General features: G+C 42.8%; 1 protein-coding gene across 3 annotated transcripts in view; it reads left to right on the top strand.

The window, feature by feature from the left end:
• Window positions 1–8304: 8304 nt before the first annotated feature.
• The window catches only part of MIB1 (MIB E3 ubiquitin protein ligase 1), a 70849-nt gene continuing 61343 nt past the window's right edge, over window positions 8305–17810 (top strand). For all 3 annotated transcript variants that reach the window (XM_072328054.1, XM_072328053.1, XM_072328052.1), the window contains exons 1-2: window positions 8305–8820; window positions 16693–16864. In XM_072328054.1, coding sequence (XP_072184155.1) covers window positions 8592–8820; window positions 16693–16864 — 401 coding nt within the window. In that variant the 5' untranslated portion in view covers window positions 8305–8591. The remainder of the gene's footprint in view (window positions 8821–16692; window positions 16865–17810) is intronic.

Genomic DNA, 17810 nt, shown 5'->3' with positions numbered 1-17810 from the left:
TGTTGGACTGCCCCTCTGCTGCCATCTGTCACACAGCAACAACATGTGATGGAATATTGGTGGGAAGGTTCAACCTCTACTGCTGTACCACCAACATCCACCTCTGATCTTACGTGCCAACATCATAAGGAGGCATTTCTTTCAGAGCAGCCTCGTAAAATATATGTTTAATATGTAAGTAACAAAACATTTTAATTTTTAATGCTGTTTTTTCTTCTTAAAACCAACCAAACAGGGAAAAAACCCGGAGAGGAACAAGGCCATAAAACTAGTGGGATCACTAGTGGGATATTTGCCCTTGTTGCTGTGAAACTGACATGTCACTCTGGTTCAATGGCAGTGGCTGCGATCCTCAGTGGGCTCACAAGGTATTCCTCAGAGATTTTTGACTAACTTTTACTCTTTCTGTACGTCATCCTTGAAAATATTTGTTCACGCATGTATGTACTGCTGAAAAGCGGTGACATGAATGAGGCGTGGCTGTGAAGTGAGGGGTATTTATCTCTGGTAAGAGGGCTCACAGAAGTCTGACAGAGAGACATTTGGGGGCTGAATATCTGATTGCAACTCTATATATTCCATTTGAAAATTTTCAGGTAATGTATTTACGTCAACTGGAAATGATACTGTGAACATGAATTGTTTTTGCCCCAATCTTGAAACCAATGCTCAAATTCTTTATCAAAATGGAAAGCATGGTTGCATATTCTTTGCTGTTCAGAGCACTGTGTTTAGCCTGTTTATCAAAATGGATAACATTATTTTCCATCACTTGAATCAGCACTGCCCAGCACTGCCTTCCCTGTGCCCTGGCTTCAGTCGACACAGTGTGAATAGCACACTGATGGTTTGGGTGTTGCTGAGCAGTGGATACATGCCCTGAACCACTCTGCAGTGAAGAAACATCACCTTTATAGTGCAGGGTGGAAGGCGACTGCATTGCAAGCTGAGCCAGCCCTCGGGTTGCACATGCCTGGCTGGCCCTCAGGTTGCACAAATATCCTGCAGCTGTGTATCTGCTGCTGGAAGTGCTCCTGCACATCACAGGACTCAGCAGTACCATCCTGCTCTTTATTTTATGCCTCGGCTCCATGATCTGTTGGGGAAATACATATTTATTGAGACCCTTCTTTGCAAGGAAGACCTAGTTGTTCTACTGCTTACCTTACTGCTTACCAACAGTGTTGTCGTGCTATCCCTTGGAGACTCACCACAAAAACACAAACAGGAAAAGGCATGTAAAAGCTGGAGATGAGGCGTGGCCTACCTTCTTGCTTCTCCTTGATCTCAGATCTTATCAGAGAGACACTGCTCTGATGGAATTTGAAAACATTTCTGGTCCTGACTTGTTCATCATTAAATGGTGGGGGCAAAGCTCCTGGCTGTCTTGGATATTGAGCCAAAGAGCTTAGGGAAGTACTACAAGTTGCTTGCTCATGGGAGTAATAAAGCGTCAGGTATACAGGACAGGCCACATGCAAACTGAAAGAAATGCCTGTACTGATCAGGGTATCATCTTGCTTTTAGGGTATGTCACTTACGGTGTCAATAACAGCGATGTTAATAACTAACTTCCTTGTAAGTAATCCCTGTCACACCATCCAATTCCAGTGTTACTTTCAAGTCTTCAAATACTTACCTTGTGACCAATGACAAACTTTGCAGAGCCAATAAAGAAAATACTTTATCCTGTCCATGCTACAACCACTTCCAAGTAATATTGTGACTGCGCATGGTGTGTGTGTGGAGACATCAGGTGATCAACACGGTGCTTTGAAATCTTACTGCATTGTCCTTTCAAAGGAGCAGAGTCCTGCACTATGAAGTGCTTGTATTTTGCCCTATGCTCTCCAGTGCTTACTAACATTCTTGAATCAACCCAGCTGCAATGAACTGTAAAGATCAGTCAGAAGGGAAAGGGCACGGAGTTGTTCTTTCACACTGTGTCCCAATTTATTTTGTTTAAGCAATAGATAATAATTTACAGAAGCAACTGGCGAGTCATAGCTTGATTTGTGTATTTATTTATTAATTAACTAGGAAGTTACATTAGTAGTATTCTATCTTTTTATTTTTTAATTAAGAGAGGCGACTCCGTGACCATCTGGAGTTGGAGGGAGGAGCCGTTACGTCCTTACAGTTGGAAGCTGGTCCCAACAGAGTTCTCTGTAGCCCCACTTTTGGAATTGATTCCAGTAGGTGGTACAGCCTAGTTCTGAGGAGAAAACAGGTGACACCTTGCCTCGGGGTTTTAAATGCGAGGTTTTGTTTGTTTGTTTCTGCTTTTATTTTATTATTTTTATTTTTCATTTTTATTTTTATTTTAAATTGTTTAACTGTATATCTCATCAAGCAAAATGGGGAAAATATCTTCTGTGTCAGCTTGACCTATCTAGGGACTACATTAAAAGCTCCTTTTCTGTGTATGAACTATATGAGAAGTTTTCCATCAGTGCAGGAAAAATGGTATTAATTGCTCCAGATATTTTTTTATCAGCAGGGGAATGAAAGAAGAAAAACACATTTGAAATGTTCAAGTCAGTATTTCTCAGGCTTTCGTGTGTATGACAAGTTTTTTTCCCTTGAAGTGCGAATCAAGTAGTGAAATGGTAAAGTCCACATAAGTTAGAAGTACTTTCAGTTTTGAAGGAAAGAGACAGCTGTGTATATGCTTGTACCCTTGGTGTTCATGAAGAATAAGTAAAGAAAACAATGATTGTGGCATTAGGAATAGTTGTTTCTATGTGCCCCTTTCCTGAACTTTGCTACTTAGGCCATTATATTCACTTCCTCACACTGCCAGATCTTTTTCTTTGCTCCTTCAGGGTATATTCCTCAGCCCTTTCCATCTATCAAAGCTACAAGAAACATAGGATTCAAAGAGAATGCTTGCTATGCTTTGTATCATTCTATTCAGCTTTCCATTAACTATCGTTCCTCCAATTAAAGGGTGAGAATTTCAGTTGCAAGGTAGACTTGGTACCTTGAGCACAAATGCAACAACACAACTTAGCACTCTTTCACTCTCTGTTTAGGTGGTTGAAGATACCATCAACAGCTGTTGTAACGTGAAGGCTGCCTGGTACTCTTCTCCCTTGGACAACCTCTTGCGTAAATACTGATGAGCATAGAGTACATGAAACCATTTCCCTACATTTGAATACAGCTGATGAACTGCTAAACACAGGTTTGTAGTTAGTAGAAGACTGGGCAAATTTGACTCATTACTGTTTAAATAATGGTGATAAAACTTGGTTTGTGTAATTTACAACATTCACAGAAGAATTAAAAATCTGTAAGACGTAGTTGTCAGAAATGTGAATTAGCTTCAAATTGATTGTTTTGCTCAGAAATCAATGATGATAATTCATGGCATGCTGAAAACTGAGAATATGAGACTGTAAAACAAAGTAAATTCAGTATAAAGCGGGTGAATACTTTGAGGACGTGTTTCTTAACATTTGTAATGAAATAGATGAATTTGATTACCAAAAGCTGCTACACAACTCAACAATTTTCCTAAGGGTGCAGTAGAGTTCAACTTTGAGTCTAGGTTAAATTTCCTCCTGGCCCCGAGGCGTCTTTTTGGTAGCTTAAAGTGAAACGTTTTCAATTTTGTTTACTCACTTTCATTCCTTTATATACACTTTAAAATTGAGAAAAACCTGCCCTTTTTATTTCAAACACAAAGTCAAAGCATCTTAGAATGTTTTATCGTAACATAAAAAACTGCTGTACATACGTGGTGAACTCTTGTTCTGCCCACAACTGTAGTATGGATCCATCTGAATTCAGTAGCCAGAAAGATGTCCAATGACCCTTTTTCCTTTAGACAATTCCTTAGATTTTTCTTTAGCACAATAAATTACAGTTATTTATTAGCAGTAGACACAATCTTAAATGAGATGTGTTTTTAAAACACTTTGTTTATGTATGTATGTTTATCAACACCTTATTATTATTATTATTATTGAGAATTTCTAGCAGTATTTTTATTAAATAGAGAATTCAACACATCCAATGGAGTGTGCTAGATATCTTATTGGAGCTTAAGATACGTTATGTTACGACTGGGACTTAGGAATAAACAAACAATGTTTAGATTCTCCTTTAGCTCTCCATGTTTGATACTGCTTTAGCAGGTTGTTAAAATTGAACGTATATATTACTCAGTGCTTAAATAATCCTTCTGGCGTTACATCGTGCATACTGAAAGCCTTCATAATAAAATAAGGTCCTATACTATATGTTTCATTAAGAACACAGTTAATTGATCTTGACAAAAATTACCCATGAAGACAGTTTATTTTCCTGTCAGTTTAAAAATAGGACAGAATCACAAGATGGTTAAGGTTGGAAGAGACCACTAGGTCCATCTGGACCAACCTCTGCTCAAGCAGGGACACACAGAGGAGGTTGCTTAGGACCACCATGTCCAATTGGCTTTTGGCTTTTGAAGATCTTCAAGGAGGAGACCCCACAGCCTCTCTGGGCAACCTGTGCTAGTTTGTATCAGTCACCCCTTGTCCTTCATCCTCTCACACCCTTCCTTCAGGTGTATATGGACACTGATGAAATCCCCCTGAGCTTTCTCTTTTCCAGTCTGAACTGTCTGGCTTTCCCAGCCTCTCCTCACAGGAGAGATGTTCCAGTCTTTTCATCATTTTCCTGCCTCTTTGATGGACTCTCTCCAATGTGTCCATGTCTCTCATGTACTGGGGAGCCCAGAACTGGACCCAGTATTTCAGGCCTGGCCTCACCAGCACTGAGAAGAGATGAAGGATTTCATCAGTTACAGAATCTGCTGGTGGTACTTTGCCAAATGCATCCCAGGACACCATCAGCTTTCTTTGTTGCAAGAACATGCAGCTGGCTCATGTTCAGCTTGGTGTTTGCCAGGACTCCCAGGTGTCCTTTTCTATCAGACCGCCTTCCAGCTGGGTGGCCTACAACTGGGGGCTAAACATTTGGAAGTGTCAGGTAGGAATGTGCTCTTGGATCCACTGAGGTGCACTGATGTAGGAGGATTTGTAACAAACACAAGCACATACTTTTATACTACTCATTCTGTATCAGGTATGTTGTTTTTACTCAGAACAGTTCAGCCTTAAAAGGTTATTCAAAGGAGAAGGTTCTGAGATAATTATTTCAGGGAAAGATGCTCTTCTTCATCCTAAAATGTTGTGGGTTTTTTTTATCATTTTGTTTTGCTTTCCAGCATGGTGAGGCACTGGGATACTTCATTTTTTTGGGCAGATCTCCAAGGAATTAGTTTATTTTCACAGAATGAAAATGAAGTAATTTATTTATAATCTCTGCTCAGCTGTTTTGCCTAGAAGAGAGCAGCAGATAAAACTTGTTATGAAAAGAAACGGTGGCATTGACATTGGCAGTTAATATACATGTTGTAATTAACACATTCATAGGGAGAGCATAAGAAGCATCCATAGCAGTAGCATAATAAAAATACCAAACCCAGCAAAACTGCTAGTTGTGTTGTATGACAGCTTGCTCACTGTCTGCCAGTAAAAGTAATCGAATCTGCAGAAACTTGGAAAAAAACCAACATCAGTTGCTTATGTTATTTCTGAAAATCGGGGAAGAAATGGCGTGGAGTTGTAGATGATGAATCTGGCAATCAAAACTGGAAGTACAATGCAACAGTAAACGGGATAGGTGTATAATGGGAGGCACTGCACGGCCATGTGATGGCAGCAGAGGCTGAGGAATTAGTGATTTATTTATTTTTTTTCCTACAAAACCTGGACAACCAAGATGTGGCCTAAAGTTAATGACTCATTCTTTGGAGTCTGGAGTATCTACATTAGAGGATACAGATGGACAACTCCCATTTTTTTTTTCTATTCACTTCAAAAGATGTGTGGCAAGTTCCTCAGACCAGAGGTTTCTGTGGAAGGCGCTTACATACTTTTTTAAATGACATTTTGGGGCGAAACTTCTCAGCAAAGCAGGTTTTCACTTAGCTTGCAGATATTTCCATCTATTTTCCTGGGTTTGTCAAATGAGTTTCACAAAGAAGAGTATGCATATTTCAACACAATCAAGGCAGTTGCTTACTTTTTCCTAATGCCTTTTCCTAATGCTTCTTTTTTTCCCCCCCTCCACCGGAAAAAAAGCTACACTGAAAAATAACCTCCTGGGGAAAGCAGAGAATTAAAATCAGCTGTAGTCAAACAGGACAGTCCACAAAAGCTTTTATCAAAGTCTGTCTTCAGTACATGTACATACTTGTATTAAGATTCTCTGATGGATCATGACATTTTGCAGATCCACAAGGCAAAGGGGCAGAGTTCAGACAAGCAGCTCTCTGGAATGGCTTTGAACAGGCTTGTGGGCTGGGTGACCACCAAAGTCCTGTTTCCTGTGGCTCTGTGAGGTTTGTCATTCTCTGTGAGGCTAACAGCTGTACTTACAAAAGAGGCCATATGCTCTCCAACAATAACAAAGAGTTTAGAGGGATGTCATTAGGTTATGCATAATGCTGAATTCTGAATAAACCAGAGGTCTTCTTGCATGGCGCCTTGTTGGATTGCTCTAAAGTGGCAGGAAGCAGTGGGAAAGACCATAATCACCAGCTGGAGGATGGTGTGACTCAACAATATGTGTAATTTTTGGTAGCCAGAAGAGAACTAGTTCTGTAGCTCTTTCTGTGCACCAAGATTCGTGCACTGAATGCATATTAGGAGCTCTCTGTAATTACAGTCAAGTATGCCTAGAGCAGTGTGGATTCCCTTCTGCCAGCCTGTGATCCAGCTGCTCTGTCATGACTATTGGAGGTATTCAAAGTGAGCTCTACCTCACCACAGAGGCAGCAGTGATTAATTACAGCAGCACTGTTCTGGTAAGTAAGGCCTTCAGCTGGTGAGTTTTGGGACAAAACCAGTTATTTCCTTATTGTATCACTTTCCAAGTCTAAACAAAATGCATATACAAACCCAAAAAAGTTGTATCTGTCATTTTTCTTGCCATATTCAACGTCCTTTGGCATCTCCATCTTGTTTATACCTTTCTTTGAGTCACTTATTTCTAGCTTTGCTTTGGCTTCTTTTCAGATTTCCCTTTCTGCTTTTGCTGCTCACATTCTGATTCTTGTATCTTTCTCTTGATCTTGTATCTTTGTCTTCTTGAAGAAGCTCCAGGATAACACCTGTACACACACATTGCTGCTGAACTGCAGCAGCATCCTGCTTAAGGTCTATGCTATAGGAGATGCCATTCTTGGAAAAATAAATCTAAGGGATGAATTCGTCAGGTTCTCTGCAGGATACTTGTCACTACTTCTCAGCTCAGACTATTGGTTTTCCTGGCACACATACACTGGTTGCAGAAAGCTTTTTTTTATTCAGCCCTATCAAGGAGTGATAAAAATGTACTCCTAGTTACACTTAGGTATGCATACTTAGGTACGCCAATAGCTATTAAAGCCTGGAAAAGCAGAATGTGGTAGATAGATAGATCCCTCATAGAACCTTTGTTAGATCAAGAAATATCCAGGATTCCAAGGAGATTCTGCCATGTGCACACATTCAATTCTAATTCTGCATACCAAATCTAAAAGCTAGTATGAGCTGCGGGCAGCTTCTGTATGGGGAAAAGCATCTGCCAGAAACCCAAGCTGCCCGACAATTGCATCCTTCCTTGGGTTAGCACCGTAGTGTAAAGGCAGCAGTCACTGTATAGAAGTAGCAATCAAACAGTGCTTGGCAGTGCCTATTGCCAGGGCCAAACTTTGTGCTGAAGAGGCGTTCTTTAGTTTTAGCTCCGGGTTCAGAAAAGATGGGTGATGGGAGAGATGTGATGGTAGTGGGGTGGCTATTTGTATTACGGTGTTCTTCTATATGTTGTGTGAGAATGGCCGCAAAAGAAACCAGGAAATGATCTCATGGGCATTGCTGACCGTATGAGTACCCACGGAAGTGGATGGAAGCACAAAAACGGTACAAATACTCAGGATACAAGAGTAGCCGGGCTGCCTTTTTGCAGCCATTTCCCTGCTGACTGAAAAAGTACTCTTTTGTCTGGAGCAGATGAGCCCGTCCTTTAAACGGATGCCTCCAAGAAGTTATGAAAGGACACAGAGGGGGAAAAGAAGAACAGTGTTTCTAATGAGGGATCATATTCTGTGTAAGATTACAGAGGGAAGAGCGGAACCGCAACCTGGACGGGACCCTCCTTCTCTGCTGCCGCCAAATCACCTCACGTTGGCGGAGCCGTGGGGCAGGGGGCGCTCGAGCGGCGTCGCCTCGCAGCTGCGCAGCGGCGCCAGTGCGGAGCGCATGCGCAGGCAGGGAGGCGGGGGCTGCCGGCAGCCGCCGGTCTCCCTGGTGCCGCCGCCGTCGCGGCCGCAGTCCCCGGATGTAGCGGCGGTCGGGGGCCGGCGGCGGGCGGCCCGCAGACGGGAGGAGAGCGGCCCGCAGGCCTCTGCCCGGCAGCCGCCGCGTTTGCCCGGCGTCGCGTCGGGATCGCCTTTCTCGGCGCAGCGGCGGCCCGCGGCCTCCCGCCGCGCTCCCGGCCCCATCGGCGTCCCCCTGGGGCCGCCCCGCCGGCCGGGCCCGCGCGGCGCCGGCGGGATGAGCAGCTCGAGGAACAACCGCGTGATGGTGGAGGGCGTCGGGGCACGCGTGGTGCGCGGCCCCGACTGGAAGTGGGGGAAGCAGGACGGCGGCGAGGGCCACGTGGGCACCGTGCGCAGCTTCGAGAGCCCGGAGGAGGTGGTGGTGGTGTGGGACAACGGCACCGCCGCCAACTATCGCTGCTCCGGGGCCTACGACCTCCGCATCCTGGACAGCGCGCCCACCGGTGAGCGGGGCCGGGCAGGGCCGGGGCTGCGGGGCCTTCCTCAGGGCGGGTGTCGGAGCCTGTGTGTGTGTACGTACAAATGGTGGGAACGCCGCTTTGTCCTGCAAGCAGCGCGCTGCCTGCTGTGTGTATCGGCAGAGCTGAAGAGTGGAGGTACTGGGAGGAAAGAAAAGCAAACAAAAAACCACCGTGCGTTTATTCCTTTAGTTCCTCACCCGCTCCGTGTTTACGTTTTAAATTCAGATCCGACATTGGGTTTAGGTCTGTGCTGACATTATGCGGCACTGGAAGCGGGGCAAGCGCTGCAGGGAAACGTTCCCTTCTCTGCAGTGAGAGCTCAGAATTGGTTCGGGTTCGATGTGAAACGCGGTCTGGTGGGCTCCAAGCAGAAGCCCCTCAGTCGCGGGGTGATTGGTGCTGTTTGTTGGGGTGCTTGGACGCTGTGTTCTTGTAACATCTCTGATTCAGAACGCAGTGGCGAGTGGATACCGACTTTGAGCCAGCAGTGTGTGATACTGCAGGAGGGGCAGTTATAGGGGTGAATTGGAGCCAGCAGGCTTTGGAGTAGACAGAATCATTTCATTAATTCTAAGTAGAAAAAATCTTTTGAGAAACCTCACGTAGGTCTTTCATGGTGAGCCTTGGAGATGGGTTTTGTGCTTCTCTGCCTGGGTAGCTTCCCCTCCCATTGTACTGGGAGATGCAATTTAGGCTTCAGTTGGAGATGGCTTTTGGAAGTTGTCCTACTGGTTGGAGATCCTTGTCTTGTGGATGTTTATGCTTTGAAACTTTACCTGCCTTTGACTTCTTGTGGAAACCAGTGGGGCTACTTCTGCTTAAAGCCAAAGTGTATGCAAGAGGGATGAATATGAGCTTTGTGTGCTCAGTACTGCAGCTCTGTCTGACTTACTTAAAAGCTGACATGATAGTTAACTACGTCTGGAAGCATATGCTTAATGCTCAGGTTTATGTCCCAGTATTCCTGTAGCTCTCAGCTTCACATCCTTAGCTGCATATCATGAATAATCAGTTATACTTTTACTTCTGTATCAGAGTTTTAATTTCTGCTTTGCACATATATTTTTTGGGGGAAAATTAAAAAATATCGGTGTTTTCAGGCTTTGCAAGCAATATTTCTCCAGGTTTTTGGCCACTGTGTTCAGCGTCCTCAAAGAACTGCTGCTTGGGACTATCCGGGTTGCTTTTTGCTGGAGGGACTTGCTTTTCAGGTCACAGTTCCCTGAAGATAGAAAGAGTAAAAATCTGTAAAGCAGTAAAAAGAAAGCGCTGTAGTCTGACTTGAAAGCTCATAGGGTTAGAATGCTGTCAGTATGGGCTGCAATCTGGTTTTACTACTGGATCCACTATGTATTCTTCCAAATAGCTTCCCTTTAGTTTTCCATCTTTTTGTGTTTTCTCCACAGTAGGGGCCGTCTGTTGTTTAGTATAAGGGACTCTGACATGGGATGATAATTTGATGTTATTGCTGGGGTCTTTTAGACAGTTTGGATCTAAGTTATAACAGGAATAGTGGAGCTGGTTGGCAGGGCTTTATAACCATAGTGTTATGTATGTTTATAACCATAGTGCTGGTGAGGGAGCATTGTGAGGTGTTCTTGGTTTGCTGACACTTCACATCAGAGTGTTGAATCAAGCATATCTCTTAGAGTTTAACACTGAAACAAAAAACACCTAATAGCTCCGTATTACAGTCATAACACGATTTTAAGTTTATAGCAAGGAAAAAAAAAAGAGCAATAGGAAGCAAAGTTTGATTGTTTATTGCTCTGGAGTTCTTAGGCATTCAAAACCCAACTTGATTATAGGTTCTTAAAAGCAGTCCTTGCAGCCAGAGTAGTTGTTTTGGTGAGTTTGAGTCGTGCTTTCAGCAACAGTAGCGATGCATCAGGAATCCATGGGTTTGTAGAAGTGATGTATGGGAACTCGTTCTAATTTAAAACAAGCAGGACCCTGAGTTTTGATATATGTATATACAGATAAATATTTGGTTTATAGCAGAACAATGTTTCATAGACTTAATGATGTAGCGTTGTTCTTGCTTTGTAACAACTGCAAACTGTTATCAGTACTGCAAGTACTGTTAACTTCTTATGAAACTTTATGCTGTTATTGCTAACGTTTTAGGACTGTGTTCCTGGAAATCTCATCAGCGATTGATGTGAAAGATCTCTTCTGGGCTATGCGTTTTAGATGTAGTTGTCTGAGTAATGATTGTTGTTTTTCCAGTGCTCTACCAAGGTAGCTGTACTGGCAGCCCATTAGCGATCATATTTCCATTGGCTAGCATTTATTTAAGCAAGGTAAAGTGATTGAGAGGATTTATTAAACTAAGAATCTGCAAAGAAAACAAACTTGTAGAGAAAGATTCAGGAAAGTCTTGTGAGTACCCCTTGTTCAATAGTGTTGTGGAAAAGGAAAGGAAAGGGTAAGTTTGAAGTTGTCCAACACAAAAGTACAGTTTAATCTCAAAGTAATCAAGATCAAGTGCATAGAAGCAAGCTGTATATTTAGGAGAGTAGGCAGTGTCCTGCCTAACGTGAAGACTGTACAGTTTTATGCTTGCAAAGAATACCTCCGACTGTGTTAACATAATGCTTGTGGCCATTACAGGATTTTGTGTGTTTATGCTCTTTCTGAAGATTAGTTCTACAAAGCTTAGGTAAAAACATGTTTGTCACCCATTTCCTCTTTTATATCTTCGGTTCAAAGTAACAATGTAATTTTCCTGCATATAGTATGTACTCAATTGTGTTTGAATAAGGGGAGGTGGTGGTGGAGCTGGGATCAGGAAATGAAGTGTTGATGCAAAATTATCCTTCAATTAAAGCGAGTTTGTGTGCAACTTGGCAGCTGTGAGCTGCACTCTGTATTAACAATTCAGATGTAACCTTCAGAAGGTCTGAATGGTTTTCTGTACTTGCACTAATATTTTGCTGTAACCTGAAGAGCCGCATGGAACATCTTAAAAAAGCAGAGCATCTTGGATGATTTACCTTAAATATTGGCTTGCTCTTTTAGTGCATCAGGTTTCAATTTAGGCACTTAAATGTGGTTGTGTTGATTTTCTATGGTGGCTGCTTGTCAATATTTACAGAACCCCTCACAGCTAAAGTTCTAGTAGTTGGATGAGTGAGGGTCCTTGTGTAGCCTGTTTGTATGAGCCTGTCCTTTGTTCTGCCTGCCCTTCCCCCATGTCTGCTGCACAGTAATCCTCCCTGCTCCTATGTCTTCTGAGACAGGACACATGCTATGGCAAGTCTGGCTGCTGCCAAATCCGACACTTAAATAGATAAGTTTTGTTTGTGTGTTTTGGTAGAATTTGGTTAATCTCTAAGAATTCTTTGTTTCCAGTCTCACCATAGTGTCAAAAATATATGGAGCGAATGAAAGGGGAGAACAAAGCATCTCTTTATAGTTTATGGTTTCTCTTGCCTGATGGCAGTATTGTCCTTATGTGAAAGGATTTGAGCTTCTTAGAAGTTCTGTAGAGATCCACGAGTCCCTTGGAAACCAGATTTTGTTGGTTCTGAAAACTATTTGAATTGCTGTTGACTTCTGCAGTGCGTAACAGTGAGTGGTATGGATATTGTCAGTCTTACTTTAAAGCTAAAATGTTCTTTTTTGGCGGCAGGGGAGGGGGTGCAGTTACGTATTGCCACGTTTGTATGTGTGGATGGTACAGAAGAGAGCTTCGTAACAAATTCAGGGAGTAACTGATACGAACAACAATGCTTCTGTTACACTTCGTAGCTTTAAGAGCAGCTGTAGGTTTTAGGAACATGCGGGCTGTAGAATCTCTATCTCTGTAGCAACAGAGGAGATGTGGCCCAGGCAATCTAGGGAAGATCTAAAAATGAAAACTCCCTCTAAATGTGAACTTCACACAATTTGCAGCTTCTTAACCTTTCTTAAAAAGCCTTTGTTTTAAAGAGCAGAAGCAGTTCGATTGCTACAGCTTGCATTTTGGTCAGAATTTCAGTTTAGCTTAATTGCCTACGCTTGACTCACCCTGCCAGTTGCTTCTGCTGTGTTTCCTTTTGTATTCCAGGGTAGTTCTAGAGCGTGCAAACTGATTTATTTTTTGGGGTGAGACTAATGCTGCTGAGCATTCAGTCCATTGGGCTAGACTAGAGCCAACCTGAGGTAACATCTCAGCAGTGAGTTTTGGTGAATAGACCCTTTTCAATTTGATTTGAACATGAAGGCCAGAGATATGCGAGGAGGAGCTCCAGGTGTTGGCATAGACCTCAGTTCCCCCACAGTCCCGACTAAGAGCACGATGAAGCAGTTATTACCCTGCAGCCCATGGAGAGGACCATGTGGAGTGCTTTTCCTGCCACAGCCCATGGGAGACACTGCACTGGACTGAGCAGGTGGATGTGTCCAGCAGGAAGCTGCAGCTCATGGAGAGGATCTGGCTGTAGCAGGGGAGCAATGAGGAGCAGCAGAAGGGACTGTTGTGCACTGACTGACCCCACTCAGCTGCCCCACTTGGAGGTGGAGGAAGGAGGTAGAGGGGTTGGGAACAAGGGAGTGAAGCTGAACCTGCGAATAGGAGGGACATAGAAAGTAGGTGTTCTTATTTTATTTTATTTTATTTTATTTTATTTTTTATCATACCACTCTATTTTTAATAATTTTAATGATTTTTAATTTTCCTGAAGTTGTATCTGTTTTTTTCCCCAATGACAGTTGGTAGGTGATCTTGCTGTCTTTATTTCCACCTACAAGCTTTTTCAATGCACTTTCTTTCCCCATCCTGTTGAAGAAGGGGAGTGAGAGAGTGGTTATGTGGGTGTACAGCATCTGGCTGAGGTCAGCCCACCACACTCATGTACTTCTTCTCTATCTCATTCAAGTTACATTAATATTTTAGTCTTCTTTAGAATATACTGTTGGTCAAAGTAATGCATTTTGTTAGTGTTAGAGATATGAGTGAAAGCTTAGTTATCACATTTTATAGGTGCTAGTATCACCTTGTTTCAGCTTTCTTTTTAGTGGGTGAAGTTAGAGCTGCCTCTTTGTCCACTGTTGCCGGAAGCATTCAAAGCCACTTCTCCCTCCGGATCCCTAATGCGTTGGTGAAACATCCTGTAACAGGATTACTTGCCTGCTCCTGCCCTGCAATGCTTGCTTTGTTATGCCAGAGGTGTTGTGTAGCACCAAAAAGAACAGGCTTGGGAAACCAATTCAGCTGGATACTTTTCCTCCTGGCTGTGTTTCAGTTGGATATATTTCCTGACTCAATTTGCAGCTTCACCCTGCAAACCCTTTTGCTTCCATTATTAAGAGAATGGAGCAGCATGGTCAGGTGAAACTGGATGGAGCTTTAAGCAACCTCATCTACTGGGAGATGTCCCAGCCTATAGCAGGAGATTTGGAACCTTAAAGGTCCCTTCTAACCCAAACCGATCTTTGATTCTGCATGCCAGAGTGGGTGTTGCTGCTGAAGTCGTGCGTCAGGGAATGGCTGTAGAAAGGAAGTTCCTATCAGGGTGCTGTTCAGGAGTTAGTGATATTAAAAATGTGACCCTCTCGGTCACGGACTCCAAATATAGATAGGTACTGTTCTTTTTCAAGTCCCAGACGCTGTAGTCAAATGACTTTTGGATAAGGCATCTTGGTGTATTTTTTTTCTTGTTCTTTCTTAAGGAATTCAGCTGAGATTCAGTGGCTTGAAATGATTCGCTTTTAAGTGTACCGTGAGGTGGTATAGTTTTTGATTGCAGGACTCCTACTTAAATGTCTCTCTTGCTCTCTTTTCTTACTGCTTGGACAAATTTAAGAATCCCGCAGGCATCCAATTGCTTAGTCCTTTTGCATCCAGAGTAAATGTAATGCTTGGCAAATTGTCTTCCCTGAATTTCAGCAGCTATTAAAAAATTCCAAATATGCACAGCTGCTCTGTTTCTTTTTAAAATACCAATGTAGCAATCCATTTTTTAAATCCCCAAGTGCCGTCAGCTCAACCCTATGAGGCCAAGTCTTATATCTGACAAGACTCATTAAGCAGGGCAACAAAGTGGCAACTGGTCCCAGACTTTTGGATGCATCTGCTCTTGAAGGCTTCCAAAAATAGTGTAGTGGTCCAGTGTACTTTGTAGCAGTGAGGCAGTTGTCCCAAGAACATAGTTAATACCAGGCTTGAAATCTAAGTGTACTGAGCCAAGGAAGTTAGCTTTCCTGACCCTGTGTGTTGGGGAAAAGGTCATCAGTGGGTTGGGGGGTATGATATAAGCATGGTTGACTCGGAGTTCTTGCTTTGTAGGAAAACAGCATTTTTAGACGATGTTACTATTAAGTGCTTCTAAATGTAGAAGGATAGTTATAAAGAATGATTACGGTGTAAAAGTTGTGTTGACATTATTTGCTGACTCCAACTCCAGACATGAATTAAATGAGCTGTCTGTGCCAGGCCTGCAAAACTTCAGTGTGGAATTTGTGGTCAAGGTATGGATGCTGCCTGAGTCATGAAATACTCCAGCAATTATAGTGATGGTGTAGCTCAAAGTCAGCAATTTCAGGATGGTTGCTGTTTCTGAAGGCTGTCTTCAGCTGCCCCAAAATACTGCTCCCATCTCTACAATGCTGTGCAGCCTTTGCTCCAAAGGCGTTGCCTTTTTTGGCCTTAATCTTCAATGCATCTGGAAAGTCTGTAATCATGAGGCTGGAAATCTTCCTAAATATGTTTATTATTAGGTGATGGAAGATGATGAAGTAAGAAGCTTTCTTGGTTAGGAGAAATGATGCATGAGATACACCAGAAGACTGTGCTGTTATTTGGAGGGACCTTGACAGGATGGCAGGAATCTCATGTAATTCAGAAAGGGGAGGAATAATCCCTGCACCGATACGTAGTAGGGGCAAACTGGCTGGAAATTTGTGGTTCAAGAAAGGCCCGGGGGAGTCCTGATGGATGGCAAAGTGCCCAGAAGCCAGCAGGGTGTCTTTTTGGCCATGCAGTGCTGTTGGCATCCCTGGACTGCATTAGGTGAAGTGTTGCTGGCATGCTGAAGGAGTTGGTCCTTCTTTACAGGCCGCACCTGGAATGTGATGTAAAACCTATGTTTTATTGGCTTGCCAGCTAAGTCAAGCAAAGCGCCGCAGAGATCTTGGAGAGGTTTGACTAGACAGTCTCCAGAGGGTACTTCTAACCTCAGCCATTGCATGATTCAGTGAAACAGACAAAAAGGCATTTCCTTCAGTTTTGCTTCTCCAGCTGCTGATTTTTCTTCACTGCAGATGGCTTATTCTTTGGGCACAAGTGACTAATGGGTTTGTAGTGAACATGGCTGTCCTTTCCAAAAGCATCCCTTCTGGCAGGGCTGAAAACCATTTTTTCATTAATTTCAGAGATTTGTTTTTGGTGGTGGCTTTTTTTTTTTGTAAAGGGTGAGTAATGGGGAAAATGCCATGTTCCTCTACACCTGTAGAGCTCATCTTTAATTTGTGCTACATACCGATTGCCAGTGCTTGTTGCTTGTCCCTTCTATTTTTCAGATTTCTCCAAAGCTCCAGAATTTGTTTTTTATTATTATTATAAAAGGGGTTCGTTTACCCCTTTTCATTCTCCTAAGCTAATCTCTGAGTACTTGTATTGGGGCAATACAGAAGCGTCTCTCTTAGAATTTGAGAGTTGAGGGGGGAAAAAAAGATGGAACATTTCAGGGACAGGCTGACAGCTGGAGATACGAGGTGGAATAGCTCATCTTTTTCCCTCATTTGTAAGGACTGATGTATTGCTATCAGGCTTTATTGACTTTTTAATGTATGCTTTCAGATTACAGTGGTGACTACAAATCTGTATAGTGATGTAGCAGCATTGCTAAGCTTTTTTCTTGTTTTCACCAGGTATCAAGCACGATGGGACTATGTGTGACACTTGTCGACAGCAACCAATCATTGGCATCCGATGGAAGTGTGCTGAATGCACGAATTATGACTTGTGCACAGTTTGTTATCATGGGGACAAGCATCACCTAAGGCATCGTTTTTACAGAATTACCACACCAGGAAGTGAAAGGTAAAATCTAGCTTTTCCCTCCCCGTGAAATTAAGTAGGGAACAGTTAACAGTGGTGAACTTCTGTAACTGCAGGTTTGGTTATTGAAACTTGGTTTAAGTAAAACACTGTCTTAAGAATTGGGTTCTGTTACTGATTCTGCCTCTTTGTGAGGGGCTTTGGATGAAACAGATCTTTGGAGATTGGAAAACATGGAAGTTTAGGAAGAATGGAGTAGAGAAAGAAGTTTGGATGTGATTACTCAGTTTCTTTAACTTCACTGTATACTTCCTAGTTCCTGTATCATTACTTAGCAGGCTTAAAACAGACTGTTATCTTTGCTGAACATATAATCACAATGTGACTTGTTATTGAGTTCCTGAATGTGGACATCACTTTAAGTTCAAAAGACAAATTGGACTGAGGAAGAGTTTCTCTCTTGTGGGCTGTGGGGCACAGACGGGAGTGGAGACCCAAAAAAAGAAAAGGCGAATTGAACTCCTTAAACTGTTCAATGCAAAAAGCAGAGAAAAGATATCATGAAGGGTTATTCTAACCAACATCTTGTTTATAATGTTATTTTCTTAAGCATCTGTTAACTGAGTCTCCTGGAGAGCTGTAGTATCACAGAATTACAGAGGTTGGAAGGGACCTCCAGAGATCATAGAGTCCATTCTCCCCCCACAAAGCAGCCCCCCTGCAGCAATCTGCACAGGTAGGCGTCCAGACAGGTCTTGAATATCCCCAGAGATGAAGACTCCACAACCTCCCTGGGCCCTGTTCCTGTGCTCTGTCACCTCCACTGTAAAGAAGTTCCCTTTGCATATTGATGTGGTACTTCCTATGCTCAAATTTATGGCAGTTTGCAGTAAGGATATCTGTTGGGATAGAAATGGAATTTGTCTTATTCTCACATAGCTGTTATATTCTTTGACTTTAAATGACTCGTTTACATTCAGAGCTTCTT

Source organism: Excalfactoria chinensis, chromosome 2 (assembly GCF_039878825.1).
Source record: "Excalfactoria chinensis isolate bCotChi1 chromosome 2, bCotChi1.hap2, whole genome shotgun sequence".
In the NCBI taxonomy this organism is placed as follows: Eukaryota; Metazoa; Chordata; class Aves; order Galliformes; family Phasianidae; genus Excalfactoria; species Excalfactoria chinensis.
The sequence above is the reverse complement of the archived record's forward strand: the minus strand, read 5'-3'. Positions and strand labels throughout refer to the sequence as shown.